The 26,241-nt window shown below is 39.3% G+C and overlaps 1 protein-coding gene across 11 annotated transcripts; it reads right to left on the bottom strand.

Moving 5' to 3' along the window:
- Window positions 1–407: 407 nt before the first annotated feature.
- Window positions 408–26,119, bottom strand: LOC113057066 (histone-lysine N-methyltransferase NSD2-like). 11 transcript variants are annotated; one of them, XM_026224107.1, is made up of 24 exons: window positions 25,867–26,119; window positions 21,663–22,417; window positions 21,332–21,524; window positions 19,797–19,957; window positions 19,250–19,696; window positions 18,722–18,793; window positions 18,459–18,627; window positions 15,611–15,664; window positions 15,364–15,485; window positions 15,146–15,248; window positions 14,926–15,038; window positions 14,613–14,723; window positions 13,289–13,412; window positions 11,879–12,079; window positions 7,599–7,778; window positions 7,262–7,418; window positions 5,418–5,620; window positions 5,229–5,332; window positions 4,845–5,114; window positions 4,646–4,762; window positions 4,237–4,378; window positions 3,846–3,952; window positions 3,363–3,558; window positions 408–1,579 (listed from the first exon to the last, which is right to left on the bottom strand). In XM_026224107.1, the coding sequence occupies exons 2-24, from the start codon at window positions 22,401–22,403 to the stop codon at window positions 1,269–1,271; spliced, it is 4,398 nt and encodes a 1,465-aa protein (XP_026079892.1). In that variant the 5' UTR covers window positions 22,404–22,417; window positions 25,867–26,119; the 3' UTR covers window positions 408–1,268. The 11 variants fall into 11 exon arrangements, with proteins under 11 accessions (XP_026079892.1, XP_026079898.1, XP_026079896.1 ...); XM_026224113.1 differs by having other exon boundaries at window positions 15,152–15,248; XM_026224111.1 differs by having other exon boundaries at window positions 15,146–15,245.
- Between the last annotated feature and the right edge of the window lie 122 nt (window positions 26,120–26,241).

Genomic DNA, 26,241 nt, shown 5'->3' with positions numbered 1-26,241 from the left:
ATCTGCAGTAGTATACAAAAAAGAACACACATACTGCACACAGGCTGTATGTACTGTTAACTTTTCAAAACGTTTTTATTTGAAATAAATCATATATATATATATATTATATATATATATATATATATATATAGATCCAATGAATAGTCAGATATAGATCCAATGAAGCCAGATATTGTCATCTCTCATAAACTGACATTTCCCACGAAATTCGACAACAGCTCCAAATGAAATTCGTTATTATAAGCTTATTGTGAACCGCAAGAGGACATTTATGGACACCGATTTTTTTTTCTTTTGTTCTCGAATGCACTTGTTACACACAAAAAAAGTGCAGCAACAAGCCACAAAAGGAAATGGAAATGTTTGAAAAAGACTTTGTAAAGAAACGGACAAATCTTTCTCTCTACCCTTTCAAGTTTAATTCATGGTTTTGGTTAAATTGTCAACTAAAATACATTTCCAGCTTCACAAATCCAGCAAAAAGATCAAATGCAAACAAACAAGACATCAGATAACTGCTTTTAAAAGCTTTATTACTTGCAAGTATCACAAGAAGCCCGTCATGATTTTCCTTTAAAACTCTGAATAGGTAGATGTATCATCCTAACATTCTGGTTTCTCAAAATCAAAAATGAGCTACAAAAATGAACCAAGCTATACATTTAAAAACAACAACAACCTTGTGCTGCTCTATAGTTAAAACTGACTCTAAAATTGTAATTCAAGGGCTACCCATAGTGTCTTATTTAAAGATACCACTTGTTAAAAACAAGATTCCTGGCACCTGTTACTAACAATAAATCCAGTATTATTATAATTTTGGTCTTTCATATACATTTCCATATACATATCTACGGTTTTAAAAAAATTATCTATGTTGAGATTCATAAAGGTGTAAAAAGGTTTCAAGTTTGGCGTCTGTAATGTTGTTTATTTGAGGTGTTCGGTCTGTTGGCTCTGTCGTCTATTTGTCAGTGGATGCGTGAGCGGGTGCACACAAACACACACACACACATACACACGCACGCGCACACACACACACGAGTGGAATCTGAGGAGGCAGAGTGAGTGCAGGGGACCTGATTCGGCAGCTCTGATGAGCTCTACAGTGTTAACACGCTTCCCTGATCAGACACGTACAGTGCTTTCAGCTTGGCAGAACAGTCACTCGACGTCAATGTCACTCAATCATTTGAGGCAGGAACTGAGGAAAGGGAGGGCAGGATTAGTGAGAGGAAAGGGAGGTTCCGTAGTTTGATTTGCCACTACACCTCTGCGGTCTTTCTGGCCCTCTTCTTGAGAGGCTCTTTGCTGCTGGTTGTGGCCGTCGATCTGCGCCTGTACTTGCGTGGTTTGGTGGATGAGGGTACTTCAGCATTGTGCTCCACCGGAGTCTTCGCCTGAGGGCGGATATCAGAGTCTTCATGTTCCTGGCAGCAGAGCTGGCCCGTGAGCAGATGCGACCACAGCGCCCCCTCCTGGTGAGCCTTGCAAAAAGAGTTAGGGCACAGCTGGCAAAAGGCATCCGAATTCTTTCCGCACACATCACAGTGATGCCAGGGACAGTCCCAGCGACCTGGAAGACAACACAGAGCACAGATTTAAGTTTTTATATATGCTATTCATAAATGACATGACACAGTTGACCCTGGAGCACAAAACCAGACATACAGGGTCAATTTCTGTGACCCTATACGATTTATCTAAAAGCTGAATAAATAAGCTTTCCATTGATATGTGGTTTGTTAGGACATGACAATATTTGGCCGAGATAAAACTACTTGAATATCTGGAATCTAAAGGGTGCAAAAAAATCTAAATGAGAAAATTGCCTTTAAAGGAACACTCCACTGTTTTTTGAAATAGGGCTTATTCACATTATTTCCTACATTTAGATAGGTGGGCAAATGCATTTTTGTGTCAGTGCATGCATTGTTTCAGTTTGACTGGGTCGGCGTTAGCTTAGCTTAGCACAATGAATGGAATCCTTTGTTGTCAGCTAGCATGGCCTGAGTAAAAGTGATCAAAAAAATAAAAAAAACCCACCAAATTACTTCTTGTGGCCTGCGTATTCACAGCGAGTACAAATAGCGATCCAGATTAACACTAGGCGATTTCCTAGGCAGATATTGACTTGGGACTATATTATGGGGAAGCACAGGCGAAGCACTGCTGCTTAGGCGAAGCACTGCTACTTCGGCGCAGAGATATCACGCAACACATGAAATCCCACGACTTCCGTCAACATACCGGCGTGAATAGTAGCTGCCTGGCTATTTTCCTTACAGTACACGAATGGCGATGAACATGGCTGATTTTGAGAGAGACGAAGAGGGTGACTTCTCAGACAGTCAAGAACCAGAACAATACCTATTTGAACCAGAGTTTACAGAAGACGAGCTGCGTGCTTTGGAAATAGAACGACAGGAGGAGGAGGTTGAGATCGCTCAACAGCCTGAGGACGTGAGGATGAGAGCCAACATGAACTGGTGGTGTGAATGTGGGGAATATGCCAATCTATGTGCTGTAGAGAGTGGGACATGTTTTTGCCATTGATGACCAGGCTCAACACGTCAGATCAAGATGAGCTTGCCCGAAGTCGTGTCACATCTACAGAGGATTTCACGGCGCTGATCCATTCTGCAGTACTCGATTTTTTTTTCCGGTGTGACAAAGTGAACTGGAAAAAACGCCCCACGCCGAATTGACCAAATGGACAGCTGTCCACAGAGTAAGTGATTATTTTAATCATGACGCATGTATAGATCGACCCATATTATACCTGTATTCACATAGAGTTGATGTTTTCATGTGTTGCGTGATATCTCTGCGCCGAAGTAGCAGTGCTTCGCCTAAGCAGCAGTGCTTCGCCTGTGCTTCCCCATAATATAGTCCCAAGTCAAAATCTGCCTAGGAAATTGCCTAGTGTTAATCTGGATCGCTATTTGTACTCGTTGTGAATACGCAGGCCACAAGAAGTAATTAGGTGGGTTTTTTTTAATTTTTTGATCACTTTTACTCAGGCCATGCTAGCTGGCAACAAAGGATTCCATTCATTGTGCTAAGCTAAGCTAACGCCGACCCGGTCAAACTAAAACAATGCATGCACTGACACAAAAATGCATTTGCCCACCTATCTAAATGTAGGAAATAATGTGAATAAGCCCTATTTCAAAAAACGGTGGAGTTTTCCTTTAAAGTTGTCCAAATGAAGTTCTTAGCAATGCATATTACCAATTAAAATGAGGTTTTGATATATTTCTGGTAGGAAATGCACAAATTATCTTCACTGAACATGATCTTTACGTAATACATATTATACACATGCACGTATTATGCCATTATAAAGTAATGTTTACCAAATGGTCTCTTGGTGCGGTCCAGACAGGAGAGGTGATAGGCTTTGGTGCAGCCCTTCTTATCACACAGAACCAGCTCTCCTCCGTCACCGCAGCGGAAACACTCGTCCTCAGACTTCTTGCCTTCATTCCGAGACTTTCTCCTCTTGGGCTTTTTCTTTGATTGCTTGGCTTTGGGCTCAGAAGTATGACCATTCTGAAGTTTGGTGAAGACAGCATTAAGGTATTTTGATTGACATGATTACTTTTCAATCCTCGACTATAAGAACTGGATAAAGTAGTTCTGTATCCAAATCAACATGTACAGGTACTACAGGGCAAACTTGAGTGTTAAGTGTTTGATAAAGGGCACAATGTTGACAGCTCATACTTTAAAAGGCTTAAACATTCTGAATAGCAGGCCGGAGTTATTACCACTACCCCACCCCAGTAAGACATCAGTAACGACAGGCAGCTCAAACGAAAGGTTTTCCAGTCACTCACCTTGGGTCTGTCACCTAGAAAACCACTGCAGTTGGGCGCTCCACACCGACACACAGTCTTTTCATTCCCCAGACAGTCCAGGTTATAGTTAAAAGTTAGCTCTGTGCCTGAAAACATTGTAACATGGGAAAAAATGGTACAGAAATGAATAGATAAAGCACACAAAATTAGGCTGGGGCAACACAGAAAATTATAATAAATATATTTTGAAGCCTTGGTTCATAGGAGCAATCATTTCAATAAATGTTGCAAAGCAGATTCTAAATGTTTCATACAAGAGGTAAAATAGAATAAAACACTAGTTTAAACTAGGGAGGGAAAAAGATAACATATCACCCAGCTTTGCATAAAAAGCCATCAAATTTCTATATTGCTATATTATCAGGCTCACCAGAAGGGATGTCACAGACAGCAAACAGCCCAACGCGTGTGTCTCCATTAACCGTCCATTTCTGAGTCTCACAGTTGGGCTGGCAGCTGTGGTTCATGAAGCGAGAGTAGTTCCCTTTGGGTCCAGCGTCTATAATACGATCCTGCGCGCACACACACACACACACAGGAATATTACACAGGATGAAAGTAGAAATGGTACCAAACCATTAAGCTGTCATAGGCTGCTATCTATGGGATGAGCTGTAGTGTTGTGACCTGTAATGCCACATAAGGCTGCTCAGTGCCATTCCCAATACAACACTGTTTGTCTTGCTCTGCTGTACAGGGTCTAAACATGCCACCATCAGACATGAACCCAGCACAGGAGGAGCGGTCAGTGCTTATATGCACGTGGCACCTTCACTTACCTTGTCAATAGTGAGCATATAGAAATGTGTGATGTTGTTCTCCTGAGCGTATTTGATTCTGGCTATGCACTCCTCCTCGTCTATCAGTTCGCCCACATATTCATTCACAAACTCTCCCTGAGTGACACACAAAAGAGCCGATCAGCAATAACATACAGTAAATCTCATCTGTTGAATGTTCAAAAGCCAGCACACTTACTTTCTTAATGTCTCGCAATGACACCAGGCCCCAGCCTTTTCCTGCGGTGCGGATGATCTTGGTCTCGGGGTAGAGGCGTTTGGTGAAGTCCTGGTTTTGGCAGCGGCCTGCAGCCGGACACACTTGAGGATGGCACTCGTACAACAGCATGCGGTTCAGACACTCGGACTCGAAGCTGCAGGGGCGCTCGTCTGACGGCTTACAGTTACACTTGGGGATCTCAGAGATGTCTGCGGTGTAGACCTGTACTCGCCCACAAGGCTTATTCACCTATTGAAAAACAAAACTTAAATCTATTAAAACTATATAAACAGACAGCAATAACATTAAAATTACTATAGAAATAGTCATGGCCTGGAAAACATACTTTCAAATAAAAAATACCTTGATGTATTTGTAAGGAGGAGGCTTCTTGTTGTTCTCATGCGCCTCTTTGGCCTCCCTTTCCATTTCGATCTCCTTAAAGCGAGCTTCAGCCTCCAGCAGGGCTGCACAGATAAATACAGAAGAGCCGGTCCACAAATGCACTGACAATACGGATTTATAAATAAGAAAAAACTATCAATTTTTTACCATTCTTAAAGACCTTTCCAATGCCAGTATGCTGATATTTGCTTCCCCTGTCTCCCTCCATGTAAGGAAAGACTCTGCCCTGGTGTGTCCAGAAATAGTCTTTAGAGCCAAAGAAGAATACAGGGAACTCTCCTATCTCATGACGCAGGTGCTGGATGTTGGTCGGGATGTTTTTAGGGTGACGGATCTCTGCAGGCCACCATCTACAATTTCAAATGAGGTTAAGGTTTAGGACAAGAATATCACCTTTGCAATAATGTAGTTTGTATGTACTGGTTGACAGTCCAGTCCAATGAATCGGTGAGTCAATGATTCGGTAAGCCATTCATGAAGACACTTGCTTCATTTACAGAATGAATCAGCCATTTGAATGAATTGGTTGAATCAATGATTCACTCAATAAGACCATGCCAACTGGTGGTTTAATTTCATATTTAAAAAGTATCACTGCATTTTTCCAACTTTTCATATTTGTATTTAAAAAAAAAAAAAAAAGTAAAACGTAAAACATCTTATAACATTATTTGGGCATTTTCAATTTTACTGTATAAATGCATTTACAGAACCTCTTATCTTCAATAAACAATCGGAATAAATACATCTTAATGGCACTTTCGATGCAGCTTCTATGTTTCCTCTGCAGTGGAAAGATGGAGATTGATGATACTGATTTCATTTGAATGGTAACGTGTTAATGGTAAGTGTCTTATTATTCTAACTATATACACATGGATAAATTTGAATTGTTGAAAAGAATTTGACGTAAATGACACATACATTTCATAAGGTTTGGAAAATTTTGCCCTTCACAAAATTAAAGTGTCTCATAGAAACCAATTTAAGGCAAATATCACAAATGTGCTGATTAAAAGAAAGACCTGATAAAGCACTGATGAGACTATTGCTTCAGAATAAATTACATTTCTTTGCACGTGTCATTACATTAACATTTCACCAAAATCAAGTTTAAATAAGCTTTTGACCAGCGAATGTTTTTTCCCCGTCATTAACACAACAGAGGCAGGTACCTGCATCGCATTTACATTTTCATGAACTTACAGGTTATACAGTTTTCTGAAGATATGCGAGTTTTTTCTTTTATTTGGCCAAAATAACATTTTATAAAAGGTTCAGTGCTTCGCACAAGCTATTTGACTGTGACCTAACAACAATGCTAGACACTTTTCTCCACTCCTCATATACAAAAAACATTAGCCTTTTTAAATATAGCATTTCTTGTGTAAAGAAAATGCTGTACCTATTTCAATCAACAGTTCTTTCTTTAGGTTCAGACTTCAAACAAACTGTGTGCTGCACTTCATTCAGGAGAGAGGCGGGAAGAATAATGAGTTTGACTGACAGTTTGGGGAGCCAATGGTGTTATACAAGTTGAAGTGGAGGTGGCATCACTCACTTTTACTGGTCCAGGATCAGTGATCTTTAGCGGTTATATTTCCCGATTTGAGGATCAGAATTCTTGGGATAATGTAGCTTTTGTTGATGCTACTTGATCAAAAGAAGAGCCAAGAGCGTCGCTACTGAAAAGCTATTTGGTTAAGATAACAGCAACGCTACAGAGATATGTAGTTCAGTTAGTAGCGCCATTCACATCTCATACTGTATGTGAACACTTTCATTACCAAGGATCAACTGACACATTTGTAATATGAGCTCTGTTATTTTGCCAATTATTTTATGTCAGATTAAAATCTTAATGTCATTCTCTAGCCCTAGAAACCACTAAATTAACTATAATAAACTGTATTATAGTTAAAATACACTGTAAGCAGATGAGTTTGTACATTAAATAAAGTTAGAGGTGTGTGGTGCCGACAGAGACTGACCTGTAGTTTCCCAGTTTGACCCAGATGACATCTCTGTATTTGGGTTTCTTCCCTGAGCGGCAATCATTACAGAACCAGCTGCCATCTGGCATAGCGATGTTCAGACAGTCAGGGTGAAATGCAGCTGGGCATGACTCACAGCACAGCAGACGGCCACCTTCAACAAACATTTATATTGTGCCATCATGATCATATCATGTATGCTCGAATTCTTTCATGAGGTTCTAAGGTTGTTTCCATTCCATCTATTGCAATGCTTGTCTTTAATTTTGGATGCCCCTCATTTAAAAAGGAATAAAACAGAGCTTGTGTGTTAAATAATGAGACTGGAAGTCACCTTTTGAGCAGATGAAGCACCAGCTGACGTTGACGTGAGAGTGGTGACTGTAGCCTTTCTTAGGCCGGAAGTGGTTTGTGCACAAAATGGCAGAGGAAGTGATCATCTCGCTCCCTGCAGCAACACACAGGTCTCCAACATGGTAGGCCACGGGACAGCGCAAACAACGCATCATCTTTCCTGCAAGGAGACAATGAGAAATATGGTTTATGTATTAAGTGATAAAACCAACATCAGCTTAAAAACGTCCTTCTGTTGGAGATTCATTTAGCCATTTTATTTCATTTAAACACATTGTCTATGGTTTCACAGAGAGGGCTCAGGTTAAGAAAGGATTAGGCAATAGCTCAATAAGAATATTTAAGTAGTTTTTAAAAACATGCCTTAGAAAAAAACATTACTGGTGTGCATCTTGAGACACACAGAGCAATTACCGTATTTTTCGGATTATAAGTCACACCTAAGTATAAGTCGCATCTGTCCAAAAATACGTCATGACGAGGAAAAAAAAACTTTGCACTGGACTGTAAGTCTCATTTATTTAGAACCAAAAAAAACCATTACCATTTACAGCCGCTCTATGTTTTCAGAGGTAGGCTACAGGAGCACTGAGCAGCATAGAGCGCTCTCTCGCGGCTGTAGAAGGTAATGTTTTCTCTTGGTTCATCAACCCTCTACGGACACCTTGGCAACTGAATCGCCACTGGCTAGTAAATAATTTTAGTTCACTCGCCAGACTGCTACACTAATAAAGTAAACACTCTTGACATCAGTCAGTCAACCATTATAATATGATATCTGAATAATCAAGTATTATTTAATGATAGAACTTTAGTAATTATAATTAACTCGGTAACCATGTATGAATGCATAGACATTTTAAGTGAATTTAGGACTGGTGTTTTGTTTGTCATTCAGGGTTTCTGTAAAAAAAAAAAAAAAACACGAACAATAACTCAACTCACATGATGATGATAATACTATTAATCCGAATTCTACTAATAAGAACAGTACTTCCGCCCACTTCACGCATGTGATAGTGATGCACGTCGTGCACCTTCACACTAGAGTTCAAGGTATGCCAAATACACAAACACAGGTGCGCTGCGCATCCATTGAGATGAACTGAAAAATATCACAGATTGCTTGACAGAGTGAAATTCTGAAGCGCTCAGTCAGATTGTTCGGCGAATGAAAATATATCTGTGCTAAACTTATACTTAGCCTCCAACTCAAACACTGGCGAGTAAAATCTGATAATTTATTAGCCGTCGGCTAATATTAGACATCATTAAGTCGCCAGAATGAAGATTTAGTTGCATATGCGAGTGATTTACTTGCAATGTAGAGGGTTGTTCATGTCAAATTAATTTTGATAAGTCGCACCTGACTATAAGTGACAGGACCAGCCAAACTATGAAAAGAAGTGTGACTTATAGTCTGGAAAATATGGTACATATTTTAGTCTGGGATCAGGCTTAAGCCTTTTCTGTGAAACAGGGGGATAGAGTTTAACCCAAATTGTGCTTGCCATATGAATTAAATAAGATCTGACCACACCCATGAGCCATGCCCCAAACACTCATACGAATTGTGCGTTCCCAAATGCAAATAAAATAAAGCAGCTCAAACCAGGCACAGCTAGCAATAATATGCAGTGAATCTAAACAGTACTGTAACAGCAGACAAGTAGCGCTTCAGACTACAGCCTATTATATAATAACAACACAACTGTTGTCCTATGACAGCACTAAGCAATCTCATTTTCAGTGCCATTCATAAAAAGTAATCAGGTCGAGTAACGTGTTTCAGCACTGATTCTATTCGCGTTTGGCACTTTAAATCATTTTAGCACTTTGAACGGTCCTGCAGATGGCACCGCGAGCTCGTACAGTGCTCTCAGGACCATTCCATCCATGATGTTTCTTTTCCCAGTTTATTTAGGTAACAAAGGAAAACGCCAACATTTTTCCATATTCCCTATGTTCTTCCTTCAACTTAGAGGAGTTGCTACGTACCTCTCCTGTCTCAGTGCATGCATTTAATCACTGTAGCACGTGGCACCACTATGCTAGCATTTAGCTTAGCACCATTCATTCCTTAGGATTCAAACAGGGATGAATTTAGAAGCTACCAAACACTTCCATGTTTTCCCTATTTAAAAAACGTTACATGAACAGTTACACGAGTAAGTATGGTGAATAAAATAAAGAGTGGCGATTTCCTAAGCGGATAAAAATGATGACTAATGTATGGCGGAAGTGCACTTCGACCTCGGCACAGTAATATCATCACTCCTGAAACTTCCGTCAATACAACCAATGTGAAGAGTTATGGTATTACTGCGCCGAGGTTGAAGTGCTGCGAAGTGCTGCGAAGTGCTCTTCCTCCATACATTATAGTTATCATTTCACCATACTTAACTCATGTAACCATCTTTAAATAGGGACAACATGAAAAGTGTTTGGTGGCTTCTAAATTCATTCCTGTATGGATCCTAAGGAATGAATGGTGCTAAGTTAAACACAAGCATAGTGGCGCCGCACGCTACAGCGATTGAGTACATGCACTGAGATGGGATAGATACGAATCAACCCGTCTAAGTTGAGGGAAAAACAGTTAGAATATGGAAAAATGGTGGCGTTTTTCCCTTTAAGACCATTTGTGCGATTTAAATCATCATGCAGTAATCAAATAGTCAAAAAGACTTAAATGCACAAATTATGGTTTGAATCAGTAAAAAAAAAAAAAAATAGCCAGAAACTAGGGCTACACGATTAATCGCATGTGACAGTCAAGCGTGTTTCTTTAGTAAACCTAGTTCTGTAATTAGTACTAAATATCCATCACCTGCTTTCAAATGGAGCGGCACTTAATAGAATATATATATATATATATATATATATATATATATATATATATATATATATAAAATATAGCGGGATGTAGTTCGATGACAAGCTACGCAATATCGCGTTCATAATAGCAGATGAACTGCATTTGGTTATGAACGTGATATTGCGCAGATTTTCAGGGACTAAGGTTCTGTATATTAAAGGGTTAGTTCACCCAATAATAAAAATTATGTCATTAATAACTCACCCTCATGTCGTTCCAAACCCGTGAGACCTCCGTTCATCTTCGGAACACAGTTTAAGATATTTTAGATTTAGTCCGAGAACTCTCAGTCCCTCCTCTGAAGCTGTGTGTACGGTATACGGTCCATGTCCAGAAAGGTAAGAAAAACATCATCAAAACAGTCCATGTGACATCAGAGGGTCCGTTAGAATTTTTTGAAGCATCGAAAATACATTTTGGTCCAAAAATAATATGATTTTTTAATGATATTCATCATTGTCTTCTCTTCCGCGTCTGTTGTGAGTGAGTTCAAAACAAAGCAGTTTAGTGTTATCCGGTTCGTGAACGAATCATTCGATGTAATTCGATGGATCTTCTTGAACCAGTTCACCAGTTTCACCAGTTCAACAAATGATTCAGTTCGATTTGGTGAACTGGTTCAAGAAGATCCGGTTACATCGAATTATTAGTTCGCAAACCAGATTTCACTACACTGCAGAGTTTTGAACGCGCTCACAACAGACACGGAAGAGAAGACAATGCTGAATAAAGTCGTAGTTCTTGCTATTTTTGGACCAAAATGTATTTTCGATACTTCAAAAATTCTAACTGACTCTCTGATGTCACATGGACTACTTTGATGATGTTTTTCTCACCTTTCTGGACATGGACAGTATACCGTACACACAGCTTCAATGGTGGGACTAAGAGCTCACGGACTAAATCTAAAATATCTTAAACTGTGTTCCGAAGATAAACGGAGATCTCACGGGTTTGGAACGACATGAGGGTGAGTTTTTTAATGACATAATTTTTATTATTGGGTGAACTAACCCTTTATGTGCCGCTTGAAAGCAGGTGATGGATATTTAGTGATAATCAAAGAACCAGCTTTACTAAATATACACGCATGACAATTGCATGCGATTAATCTTGCAGTCCTACCAGACACTCACTATGCCTTCAAAACAATCCAACCGAGGTTGACAGACCAAAAATTTATCCCCCCCTCAAAAAAGTCTACCTACTCCACAAAAATCACATGCAAGAAATGTGATGCATTTTGCATGTGATTTTTGGTGGAGTGGGAAGACGTTTTGAATCAGTCTAATAAATTACTTGTTGAATCTGTGATTACTGAATAAACATCGCAAACTGTATACAAGGCAAAATTAAGTAAACATGCATGCAAGTTTAAGTACCTTTGGTGGCCTTGGCAGCACCACGGCCGCTGTAGTGGCAGCTGAGGCAGGTGTGCAGGGGGCAGCGGAAGCCTCGATTCTCAAACACAGTCAGGGCGCTCAACCGCGCACAAGCCTCGTGGTAGAAATGCCCACAGTGAAGCACACAGCAACGTCGTACCTCTCCTTCAGACTTCTTACAGGTGAAACACACTTGCACACCTGAAAACCATGAAAAAAAAAAAAAAAAAAAAAAGCGGTTTATTCTTCACATTACTAGGGCTCCATCTAATGATTATTCTGATAATCGATTAGTTGCCCGATTATTATTTTATTGATCGATATTTATTCATATAATAACAAAAATTGCCTCCTTTGCCTTTGATAACAGCTCACATGCTTGCTGACATTGTTTATGTACTTTTTGACTAATTTGGTATCTGAATAAAAAAAAACATTTTTTTTGCCTTTCTTTCACAGATAACAGCAATAATTATATTACAGTATTAAAAATAACCTACAACTGTTTCTAAAAAGCTTACGCATATTGGAGGTCAAACCTCTACAGAAAGCAAAAAAATTATTTCGGTAATTACCAATATTGTTAGTTAAGAGCAGCAGTGGCACAAACCTTACAAAATTGGTTAAAAACCCTAACATAGATTTTGTTTTAAAAGATTAGTTAATCACTGTAGGATATATAGTGAATATATGGTAGTTTAGATCTCTAGATCAAAAATGATCACAGTCGGTCTCCTCTTACTGTCATTTCTTTATCCTGTAAAAGCATCTGATATTTATATTCAGACAATTATACACTTCTGTCCATTGACAGTTCCTACTCTAGTAAATTACTTGCATTGCATGTAGACTTTTAAACCAAAATATAAATGTTAAACAACAGATATTGTCTCTCTCGCCTCTCTGTGTTGTCTGTTTAACGAGCAGTGCTCTTTCAGTAAGGATTTCAACTTGACGCAGACTGTCAGGGCGGCCCTTTATGCAAAAATGGAAAGGCTTGCGTGAATTTCTGACATTTACAGATAAGGATGAAGACCATAAACTAAAAAATGTTTGTGCCGAGGACACAAACACACATATCTGTAAAAGCGCCTGACAGGCAAGCCATTATGCTAATGCATCAGCTTGAAGCTTAAAATAAAGATTCCTCATGTTTTGGGCAGCCTGGATCACAAAGTTTTCCTGCAGGAGCTAATTCTGTTTCCTCCAATATTTTTAGATGCATTTTTGTCCATAGGAATGTGATATTCAGTGCTGTAATTTGATGCGACTGGCTGAAGTTAGAAGTGCTCTGTGGGCAGACCCATTTAACCGATAATGAGAATCGTTGTCGATGATTTTCATTATCGATAATAATCAATTTGAATCGATCAGTTGTTGCAGCCCTACACATTACCATGCGTGTCTTACCCGAGCTGCAGGCAGAGCAGAACACCTTTTCTGCTGACCGATCCAGCCCAATACAGTGCAAGTGATATGAGGCACAGCACTGTCCTTCACACATCACCAGATCCTCTCCGGTCTGCTCACACACCTTTGGAACATTAATAATCATGAATGTGCAGCACACCACATAAGAGCTGAATGCAATTCCTGCCCGCAGTGATAAATAAACTATGTGCCCTTATTTATTATTAATGTTAAGTATGCTTTGCCTAATAGTCTACAATAAATTAATAAATATAGTCCAATAAGTTATTGTTGATTTTTTTGTCAGAGGCAATACACTAAACATTTTATTTGTTATTAACATGTTTAAATGGTCTAACAGCAGAGCATTCAACACCTCAACCACAAGTGGAGTAGGGCTGTAATTAAGGATTATTGTGATAATCGATTACCGTATTTTCCGGACTAGAAGTCACACTTTTTTTTCATAGTTTGGCTGGTCCTGCGACTTATAGTCAGGTGCGACTTATTTATCAAAATTAATTTGACATGAACTGAGAGAAATGAACCAAGAGAAAACATTAACGTCTACAGCCACGAGAGGGCGCTCTAATGCTGCTCACTGCTCCTGTAGCCTACACTGAAGACATATAGCGCCCTCTCACGGCTCTAGATGGTAATGTTCCACCCCAAAATAAAACTTTTGTCATTAATCACTATTAATCACACTCTGTGCTGCTCAGTGTAGACTACAGGAGCACTGAGCAGCATCTCTGGCACTGTTTGTAAGCAAAAAAAATAAGTAAATAAAAAAATAACCACAATTCCTTTGTCTCCTTTGTCAAATCACTTAAAATGCCTACTCTATTTTGTGTCAATTTTTTACGTGGATTTATGCTTTGATTTGAAAGAAAACAGCATATCCTTGTGGTGTTGCTGACACAGAAGAGTGTAGGCAGTTTGAGTGATGTGGAGGGACACAGAGGAGACTGTTGACAAAGGAATTGTTGAATAAAGTCATTATTTTTGTTTTCTTCGCTTACAAACAGTATTCACGTCGCTTCATAATGTTACGGTTGAACCACTGATGGCAGATGGACAATTTTGACGATGTCTTTCATACTTTTCTAGACCTTGACAGTGCAATTTACTTGGCAGTCTATGGGACAGTCACAAGCCTCCCGGTTTTCATCCAAAATATCTTAAATTGTGTTCTGAAGACGAACAAAGCTTTTACAGATTTGAAAACATAAGTGATTAATGACAAAAGTTTTATTTTGGGGTGGAGTATCCCTTTAACACAGAACCAGTACTTTCGACAACACTACACAGAGAGATCACTCACCAGACAGACACTTTCTTTCTTGGCACCTGCGATTCGCTCTGTCTTCTTTGAGTGATGTGATTCATCTGTACTGTCACTGGGAGAATCGGGTCTCTGCTCACACAGCAAACTCTGAAATATGCATTCAGAATATATTTACTTACAGGACATCTTGTAAGAAAAAGTGACATAAAACATTTACCATTGCAAACCAAGTAATTTATTCAATCCAAGAAACACTGGATATGCATGCAAAATTTCACAAACACGTTCACAAATAGCCAGGTTCAAAGTATGATATTTCAAATAGTGAAAAACAAACAAATTCACATACCTCTGGCTCAGGGGATGATGGGCGGTGCTTTTTGGATGAGAGAGCAAAAGATTGTCTGTCTGACTCCCGTTTCCGCTTCCTGACATGCTTAGCTTCAGCAAGAGACTTCTCCCCTGAGAAACCAAGATAATTTTAAAAACAGAAACTGTAGGGGGAAAAAAAATTACACAAAGAGCAGTATTTAGACTGGGCCTTCTCTGTAGTTCAAAACAGTTTGTACATTTACTTGGGGCTTTTTTAGTTTGTTTCATTTTGTCATCAACGTCTGCTTTCCGACTCCTCCCCCTGGGTTTACCAACAGCAGCCTCATTTGATGGTGCCTTCTGACAAATGAAGGAAAGGAAAAATATATTAGCTGAATTAATTTTTATTTTATTTTATTATAATTGAATTTTGCATTCATTATTTATAACAATTCATGCTCAAATATCTACACACCTCATACCATACCTTTTGGCCTTTCGGTTTTTTAAAGTCTTTTTCAAGACTGGTTTTCTTTTTTGGCTGCAGCACCACGTCATTCTTGGATTCTCGTAAACGTTTGTAGCCTTTTTTCTTTCCTGTATGAAGTAGTCAGAATGCATGCTTACTTGAAACCTTTTATAAAAGGAGAATTTCAGGTTTGAACCATATACTTTTTCCATAAACAACTGAAATGTTGCTAATAATGAAACCACCTACACACCTTTAGAATTATCTTCCTCCAAGACTTTTGGGCTTGGTGCTAATACCTTTATATCTGATAAAAGAAAAACACAGGAAATTACTACAAGAACAAAATAATAATAATAATAATAATAATAATAATAATAATAATACAGAGCAGAATAAACAGCCTATAAGGTTAGGATATTAAATAGCAGTCACAAACTAGTTACTATAAATACAATTGGTTTGAGCCACCACAATCATTTAAACATATACTAAATGACACAAAGTGAAAATAAAGTAGTATTTTTTGGTTTATAGAAACAACAGTCACCATGGTTAACATAAAATACTAACACCAAACTCTTAATGATACATGGAATCGGCTCCTGAAGAGAATAAATACATCATACCTTCATGCAAATCCAACTAACATACCGTATTTTTCGGACTACAAGTCACACTTTTTTTTCATAGTTTGGCTGGTCCTGCGATTTATAGTCAGGTGCGACTTATCAAAATTAATTTGACATGAACCGAGAGAAATGAACTAAGGGAAAACATTAGCGTCTACAGGCGTGAGAGGGCGCTCTATGCTGCTCAGTGCTCCTGTAGTCTACACTGAAAACATAGAGCGCCCTCTCACGGCTGTAGACGCTAATGTTTTCTCTTGGTTCTTGGTTCTAAATAAATGCGACTTATGCCGCGTTTCCACCGAAATTACCCGGAACATTTTTACCAGGAACTTTTTTTCCCAGGAACTTTTTTCCCCCCAGACCTGTTGCTTTCTGCGTTTCCACCGCGGTGTAAAGTACCGGGTAGATTAGGCAAATAGACTGGTGACGTAGGTCTGCGCGCGTTTCTCAATACAAAGTACTGCTGATTTGTTTTTTTTTTTTTTAAAGTACGCTGATTTTGGACGTGCATCCTCGGTAGTTAGTTCAGACTTTGTGCATTCGACTTGGGAGTGTGATGTCCGGGACGACGCAAGTCCGGTAAATCTATAAACAGCAGCGTACTTGATAACTTCAGTCAGCTCGTCTTGGCTACTGCAATTTTCCTATTTACAATAAAACGAAATGTGATATAAAATACCACTGCCTCCTTTGGTTTTCATTTAAGCATAATAACAGCTGCAGAAATGTACTTAGTTCAGGGATATGTGTATGCAGCCATTACAATGAAACGAAATATTATATAAATTTGCCTTTTTTATTTCCATTTTAACATATAGATACATTGAATACAGACCAAAGAAAACCTGTTAGATTTACCCCGCAGCTGAATTATATGTTATGTTTAACCACTAAAGACACATCAGAGCCAGCGGCACATATCAGAAGGTCTAGCCGATTTGAGGCTGCATCTCGGCGGATACATGAGGACTGAGCTCTCGCTGATCGAGTGGAGCTCACCATCGCAGAGATCGGCGAAACACATTTTTTAAATAGGCACGGTCTTTATAAATAAACCATAGATTTGCGTTTTAAACAACTACATTCTCGCCTGAAATACTTTTAAAATTACATTTCATGACACAATAACAGTAATATTTGAAAATGATCCAAATAAATGGTGGTTGAACTCAACCAATGCTGCGTGAACTCAGATCGCTTTGGCTACTGCAATTTTCCCCTCAGTACATTTACAATAAAACGAAATAGGATATAAAATACCACTGCCTCCTTTCGTTTTCATTTAAACATAATAACAGCTGCAGAAATGTACTTAGTTCAGGGATATGTGTAACGTTATATACAGCCATTACAATGAAACGAAATATTATATAGACTTGCCTTTTTTATTTTCATTTTAACATATAGATAAATTGAATACAGACCAAAGAAAACCTGTTAGATTTACCCCGCAGCTGAATTATATGTTATGTTTAACCACTAAAGACACATCAGAGCCAGCGGCACATATCAGAAGGTCTAGCCGATTTGAGGCTGCATCTCGGCGGATACATGAGGACTGAGCTCTCGCTGATCGTGTGGAGCTCACCGTCTCAGAGATCGGCGAAACACATTTTTAAATAGGCGCTGTCTTTATAAATAAACAACAGATTTGAGTTTTAAACAACTACATTCTCGCCTGAAATACTTTTAAAATTACATTTCATGACACAATAACAGTAATATTTTGAAAATGTTGATCCGAATAAATGGTGGTTGAACTCAACCAATGCTGCGTCAACTCAACCAATCAGGATGTTTAGCGCCAAAGTCCCGCCCCCGAAAGTTCCTGAACTTTAAAAAAGTACCACCTCGCCAGCAGGGACTTTCTGGGGGGCATTTTTTTACCCGGAACTTTTATTTAGTTCCTGGTTCCTGCGGTGGAAACACACCAAGTACCGGACCAAGTCCCTAGTTCCTGGGTAAAGTTCCTGCGGTGGAAACGCGGCTTTATAGTCCAGTGCGACTTTTTGTTCGTTATTTACTTTTATTTCACCCACTGCATGCTCATAGTTTTTGTGCTTTAGTGAAGTGATATAAAGCGCAGTGCGTGCTACGAACACAGTATAACATCTGGAAGGACAGGATGGTTCATTTCTCTGAGGTGAGAGACTTCTTAATTTCATAACAAATTACGGAAATAATATAAAATAACGACACTGACATTTAACCTGTCAACATCTCATCTGACTATGAATCGGGACAGCGAATTTTTCCACAGGCACTTTTTACTTAAAGACATGAAAAAGTGTCAACAGCTTTCATGCACTTCTTTTAAAATAAGTCTCGCATCAGAAAAACATTAATCCACCCGCAACGGTCTCACAACCCACTTTTAGGTTCCTCTATATAACGGTCTAAGCAGTTATCACTGGTTAGATATTGTTTGCAATTTACAGTTTGTAAATATATTTTAAGTTAATTTCTCACCTGAAAGTCCAGGATTAGTGGACACTGTGCCTAAAGTGTCAGAGATACTGACACCAGCTTTTACTTTCCTCTTCTTTACTGAATTTGGTGCAGCAGGAAACTTCTGTCTGATCTGTCTTGGTTTCTTCTGAGAAGCTTTAGGCTGGAGATCAATACAGAGCTGGTCCTTCTTATATGTAAAGATAAAATGATATGAAAGTATGATTACCACAAAATACAACAGAAAAAAAAAAAAGATCATTATCCAGTAAAACAAAATGCACCTTTTTCCGGTATGCCCGTTTCCCAGTCTTTGTCTTTATTTTACTCTGGTGTTCTGATCCAGTGCAGTGATTCTACAATGCCAAAGGATTTGAAAGATTACATCTCTAGGCTGAAACTGAAATACTAATTAGGGATGCACGATATTGGATTTTGGCCGATATTCGATATGCCGATATTTTCAAAATAATTTTGGCCGATGCCGATACCGATATATATACAAATATATACGGATATATTTAAACTTTAATTTTACTGAAGAGAAATCCATGTATCTCTTCTGTACTGATTCTACCATAAATTTATTATTTTACAAATGTAGACACACATTCACATCTGAAAAACAGGTCAATTATTTCACTTGGAGAATATCGGTTTGGCTCATCGGCAGAAATATTCTTATCGGCCGATACCGATGATGGTCATTTTAAGCTTTTATCGGCCGATACCGATGTTGTGCCGATATTATCGTGCATCCCTAATACTAATTCAACACAGAGATTAACAAGTCCAAACGTATTAAATGCTACCTGAACAGTAGACTCGGGGACATCTTTTACAGAGAAAGCTTCCGTCTTCTTCCACTTCAGTACTATGGTGTGCTGATCCCTCTTCACTGACGTTTTAGGTGCTTTTTTCGGGAAGGAGTTTTTCCCTGTTGAAGTGCTGCTGTCTGTGGAGTGCGAGAAGAGGCCTGGGATGGTGGTAGTTGTTGTGGAGTTGGGGCTGGAATGAGTGGAATCAGGAGGAGTGAGGCTAACAAGCTCCTGAGACTCCCTCCGATCTTGGTCTTGCTGTGGTCCCTGATTGCGCTGTGCTTGAAGTTCTTGTAGAATGCGAAGGTTGAACTGGGCTTTCCCATTTTCATAAACAAAGCCAAATTTGGCCAGTCGCTCCTCTAGTAGTAAGCCCAATGCTTCTGTAGCCTGTGATGCACCTGTCTCCCAATGTTCCCGAAACTTACGAGGAATTGCCCGCTGTAGAGAGTATATTAACAACGTCTCAGACAAAGGAATCTCATGATAAACCAAATACATAGTAAAAATATTAGTGAAAGACAGACAATATTTACTGTACCTTCCTTCCACTAATATCAATGGGTAGTTTGTTGCTGCGGCTTAGTGACTGGTATTGGTGTTTTCCTGAGAAGGGGATCATGCTCTTCTCAAAAACATATCCTCTCTCTGGAGCATTTCCGAAATACTGTACATGGTACAATAATCCTGTGCGGCTATTCACTGCCAAAAAACAAATAACAATATTAAAAATATATTAAAAAAAAATCATGAAGTCCAGTTCATACAGGTGCTACCTTTCTCATGCTGCCTTGTTGACAGCTGGAAGCCAGTAATTCTCTCTGCTTTTTTAGCTCAAGGTCAAGATCAGTTTCCACTGGATCTGTGCCCTCCCCATCACTACTTTCAAACCATCCTTTTGGACCAAATTTAAGTGTTGTTTCTGACACTGTCACAACTCTTCTCACAACTTTTAGCCATCTGCCTCATGGACAGAGCTTCCAGAAGATTCACTATCCCTCTTATTCATTGAGTCCCCCAGGGCTCTGTTTTCGGACGTTCTTCTGCTCTTCTTTTCAATATTTAAATGCATTATGTTCATACTGCTATACATTTATGGTAACAGTTACCATTGCATTAATGATGACTTTTTGGACAGTTTTATCCAAATTCAGCCAAACCATTCAAAATCTAGATCAAGCTGTCAGCCCATCATTTCAGTCCATTTCAACTACCCGGTCAAGGCAGCATTCTTTTACCTGAAAACTGCGCATTTTTGCTCAATTGCTAGCCCAAAAGGTACTGAATCTTTGGTACATGCTTTCATAACTTCACAACTTGGTTACAGCCTACTCACCAATCGACCCCCCAATTCTGTTTAAAATTGCAATGGCTACCCATTTCATATCTATCAGTTACAATATTTGTAATGTTACTGATCGACTTATCTGATTTTCTTTACTTTTCCATGTCTTTAAATATGTATCATTTTAAAAATGTGCAGCTTATGTTACTTTATACTAGCATTAACTGCCAACAAACTGTTAGAAATTGAGTAAGACAGTAATGATGAAAATCTGTTGGTTGACAATATGGTAATTGAAAGTAGGGCAGCTCGATTATGGCAAAAATCATAATCACAATTATTTTGGTCAATATTGTAATCACGATTATTTAACAATTATGAGGGGGCCATACGACCAAAACTTTGTATAAGTGATTTATTTAAAAGATAGTGATACATAAATATGCATTTACTGTAAATAAGGTTGACATCTACAAGCAAACAAAAAGTCCTCAAAATTATTGATATAATTAATTTTACTGTCTGTAATAAATAAGCAAAAGGACAAATTTTTCATTCACAGCTCTTTACGTTGATTTATTTCATAACCGACGAAGGTATACATGAATAATCACCAAGCGCAGCATTTTGCGTGTATTTGGACTTTTATGGAGGAACAAAAGCCCAGCGCTGCAAAATGGGGTGGAATAATCCTTTTATCAAAATTGAAGTCGAACCATTTTTCCCATTATTTGCACAGCCCTAATTAAAAGTGCTTAAAGAACAATGTCAACTGATCTAGCACACCTTACCTTTTGACCTAAAGTGCAAGTTAATCTCTGGGTCTGTAGTGATCATGCAAGGCCACCAAGGGTATCCAGACACTTTGGCCCAGATAATATCACCCGCTGAGAACTGCACACAGGGTTGTGACTCTGTACCACTCATTTCCACATCATCCACACCCTGTGCAATATCATTCACATCACAGTCAGGCACAGGCCCCTACAAAACAGAAATTAAGAACTGTTAGACCCATGAAAAAGAAATCCTCCACAAGTGGTAAACACATTTTCCTCATGACAAACAACTTATTTTGCATTAAAGACAGTCGAAGAGCCATTTAGACACAATAAGCTATACCTGGGTTGGGATGGGAGTTACACTTGAAGGTATCTCGCCATCACTCTGCTCATCAGACTCATTGGGGAGAACACGTGGTTCAGTGGTGAGGTCATTAAAATTTATGGAGGTGTGCAGTAGAGGGGACTGATCAGAACTCTCAGTAGGGGTTAAGATTGACTTTCTACGATTTGGTGGAGTTCTCTTCCTCACAAGCCCCCCTTTCTTCTTTCGTCTTTCTCTCCTGGCAGTTGGAGAGTCCAGAAAACCTTCTGAAAGTCTCAAAGGTGCATTTGCCTCCTCTGTTTCCTCCTCTGCATAATCTGTTCCATTTTGGTTTGTCTTCCCACCTAGATTTACCATACATTTGGTTATTTTAAAAGTGAGTTCAGGAGAAACACTAGACTTCCTTGGAGGGCTGGCATGCTGAGGAACAGGCTCCACCCCCTTGAGAAGAGGCTGTGCAGCTGTGGCGGCACAGAGCTTTGGAATTTTGTCTTGATCTTCATTTAACAAGCGGGAAGTCAGGTCCTTTAGCCGCTCATGAGTGTGGTTATGACCATGACTGCCAATCATCTGCAAAACACTTTCTTGAGGTGTAGCGGCCATTTGGGTAGCAGCTTTATCCATGAGCATAGTAGGGTCAGTGCTCCCATCACCCCGACCCTTACATCCACCAGGTGAATCAGAGGGCTGTTTCATGGTGGTAGGACTCCTGGGCTCTGGCATCGCAGGCAGTGATGTCCCCTTACTATCTGTCATTACTAACCAGGGGCCTGAAAAAATAAACATTCACAATCAGTCCTCAACTATAACAATAAATTGGCACATTAATTTAAAAAGTATGCACATGTACATTAAAATAAATAATAAGTCCAATAAGAACAAGTGGTCTTGCCTTAGGTCAACTTTATTTTAATCTACTTCAAATGTCCAGAAAGGTAATAAAAACATCTTCAAAGTAGTCCATGTGACATCAGAGGGTCAGTTTGAAGCATTGAAAATGCATTTTGGTCCAAAAATAGCAAAAACTACAACTTTATTCAGCATTGTCTTCTCTTCCGGGTCTGTTGTGAGCGCGTTCACTGCATTGTAACGTTAGTGATATCCGGTTTGCGAACGAATCACTCCATGTAACCAGATCTTCTTGAATCAGTTCACCAAATCGAACTGAATCGTTTTAAACATTTCGCGTCTCCAATAAGCATTAATCCACAAATGACTTAATCTGTTAACTTTTTTTAACGTGGCTAACACTCACTCAGAGTTAAAAATAAACCAATATCCCGGAATAATTCATTTACTCAAAAAGTACACTGACTGAACTGCTCCGAAGAGATAACGAACGAAAGATTGACTTGATCTCGAGTCAAAATCCAGTTGCATCGGTTTTCAAATCACCAGTAGTGATGGGAAGTTAGGTTATTTTCCTCGAATGGGTTCTTTCAGACAATTCGAATTCAATAAACCGTTGAAGAAAACGGTTCACCGGTTCTTTTGCGCTCGACGTAATGACATCATTGGCGATGATTGCCCTTGATTCAAGCCTTCGGTTTACCCGCGCTCATAACATTAGCACAGAATCAGTTCAGAATCAGTCACCAAAAGATCCAGTTCGGTTCAGACACTCTGTGTGTCAGTTTGCTTCATGCAGAATTGTTTCATCAGCTCCTCGGTTCTCGAATCGGACACGTAAAGTCATAGTTTTTGCTATTTTTGGACCAAAATGTATTTTCGATGCTTCTACAAATTCTAACAGACCCTCTGATGCCACATGGACTACTTTGGCTACGTTCAGACTGCAGGGCTTAATGCTCAATTCCGATTTTTTGAAAAAAAAAAAAAAATTATTTGCAAGGCCGTTCACATTTCCAATTAAATGCGACCTTTTGTGATCTCCTGTGTGAACGTGAAATGACCCAGAAGTGACCCGCATGTGCAGAAGAGTACTCAACGGTGAACGACGTCACTCGCTGTTTGCGGAAGTAGCTAACGTTAAACATGGATGTTTGTATTTGGCTCGGAGGCTTTTTATTTTTCGCTGGCATTGGAGCCAGGATCGTCTGTAACCACGCTCTGCCATTTTTCTGGAAATGTTTTCGTAAACCGCCCGGTTCCGATAAGATCCCTCGAGTTTGGCCTGAATAGAGTGGTCACCCCAAATATTAATTAAATCTGTGACCTCGCTTCCCTTCCATTGACAGATCTCAGCAGCATCGTCTGCCATGGTTGTTGTTTATCTTCTCATTCCCGCCTACTTCAACGCAGAATTATGACGTTTGTAGCATATCTATGACGTGCAGGTTGGATACATGTGGCCTGGCCGTTCAGACGGAGGTCGCATTTCAAAAGATCGGATACGTATCGGATTCAGGACCACACAACCAAGTGGCCTGGGTCACATTTGAAAAGATCGGATCTGTGTCGTTCAGACGGTCATGAAAAGATCAGTTACAGGTCGCATAGGGGCAAAAAAATTGGAATTGGGTCATTTCAGCCTGCAGTGTGAACGTAGCCTTTGATGATGTTTTTGTTACATTTCTGGACATGGACAGTATACCGTACACACATTTTCAATGGAGGGACAGAAAGCTCTCGGACTAAATTTAAAATGTATTAAACTGTGTTCCGAAGATGAACAGAGGTCTTACGTGTTTGGAATATGAGGGTGAGTCATTAATGACATAATTTTCCTTTTTGGGTGAACTAACCCTTTAAAAGCCTATGCCCACTAAATGTTCATTAATTAGACTATTATTTTTTTAATTATTATTTATTAATGCTATATATATATATATATATATATATATATATATATATATATATATATATATATATATATATATATATGGTATTTTATTGTATGTATGCATAAATATTTAACAGGTACATTTTAAAAATACAAAACGCAAAAAGATTACGAGAATAAACATAACCGACGTTTATCGAACATACGAATTCATTGTTCTAACGACTGCACCTGTGGCGACTACTGCAAGCTGCAGGTCCTAAAAAAACAGAAGTTGCAGTTCGTGTGGGACTCTGTTGTTAGGTGAAAGAACTGAATGGATTATAGCGAGGATGGAGAACTGGAATGGTTTGGTCCCACGTTAAAATGGCTTCCGTGGAGGATTCACGGTGCGCGAGCGGGTGCCCAGCCGCTTTCATTCAGTTCAATGCGCAAACCCCGACGCCTCCTCCTCGTATGAATCCTGAAACAACCCACTGATACAAACCAAACCATTCAATAACAAAAAAAAAAAAAAAAAAACTGCGAGCTTTCCATCAATGAAAGGAAGAAGAAAAAACGTAACGTAACCACTTTTGATTTGTAACATGCACAACGGCAATGAATGAATCATATCTAAAAAGTGCATAAAAACAATACCCGAGCAAAGCTTCATGTAAAACAGTGACTGCTTAAATGGAAATGTCCGTTCGGTCCTAAACAAGAGGCAGTTATCGAGCTATTGTTATTCAGGATGAGCGGTCAGGATGCCTCGTTAACATCAATGATGGAAGATCATGGATGAGTCCGTGATGGACTCTCCTAACCCTCCTAATAGCCCACAGCAAACTGAAAATAACTCTCGTTAATACAAACTTTTACACCAAAATGAAACTAAAACACATTCAGTGGGAATTGTGCCCCCGGTTAAAATGCTGCAATACTTTAGAGACCAGACGGGTGTAAGTAAATGTATACAAATTGGAGTAAAAGATATCAAGCCATAGGTCCGTGAAAGTAACAGTGTACGTTACGTTATAGCTAATATGATGTTAGCAGAGAAATGAAACGCCAAAGCATATAAAACACTTGTGCGGATCCAAACATTTCTACGCTATTAAATATGTAACCTCTGAGGATGTGTCTCGGGCTGTGATACAAACTATAACCACGTGGTACATTTTATTAACTCGGGAATCATTTATTCTTCGAACTGAGACTGACAAACCTCGCGAAGTACAGCTTAGCCAGCTAGCAAGTGAGGTACAGCTGCAGCTGCCTCGGTCATTGACATACTACAAGACGACTCGTTTATCCGCGAAAGAAAATCTCTAATATCCCACCCCAGCGTGTAATGGACAGCAATCCCCCTAATTGTGACGTTCCACGATTTATTCCTGTGGGAAAATAAACCTGTTTACAGCATCTCCATTTCTCCCGACGTGTATGAGAAGCTTGCGGGAAACTCTCATCCCAGTCAGCGCCAAAAATACTCACATCCGATTGGCTGAAACGCGACGGCACAATTCAACCGGCCTTTTCAAATATCACTCTCTTCGCGGCTGACTGTCCGTCGAGCATCTTCACTTATCCGTGGCACACTCCAAACTTCATCGCAGGTTCGTTGTTTAAGATGAAGCCATGATATTCTGAGATCATCTGTTTTTGTTTTTATTTCGAAAAAGGGCAAAGCGACACAGATCACCGCTCGAGGAATTGAGCAGAGGAGGGCAATTCTCACCATATGACGTCAGATGCAAGAGGGAGGGAATTCGTTATCTTGTTGCCAGTTATACAGAAAATAAGGCGAATGCTGAGTTTTACATTTTACGTCATTGTATAAAAATAACGACAACATTTTGGAATTCACTA

This window comes from Carassius auratus, chromosome 38, assembly GCF_003368295.1.
Source record: "Carassius auratus strain Wakin chromosome 38, ASM336829v1, whole genome shotgun sequence".
Taxonomy (NCBI): Eukaryota; Metazoa; Chordata; class Actinopteri; order Cypriniformes; family Cyprinidae; genus Carassius; species Carassius auratus.
This window is presented reverse-complemented; position numbering and strand designations above follow the sequence as displayed.

Bases quoted from the DNA above. Each gene is read 5' to 3' on its own strand.
- LOC113057066 (XM_026224107.1), bottom strand. From the start codon at position 22,403: ATGACAGATAGTAAGGGGACATCACTGCCTGCGATGCCAGAGCCCAGG. The intron at 15,665-18,458 runs GTGAGAAATTAA...TTCTTTTATCAG, and splicing joins CACTAATCCTGGACTTTCAG to ATATAAAGGTATTAGCACCA. The intron at 5,333-5,417 runs GTAAAAAATTGA...TTATCTGTGCAG, and splicing joins TGGAAAGGTCTTTAAGAATG to CCCTGCTGGAGGCTGAAGCT.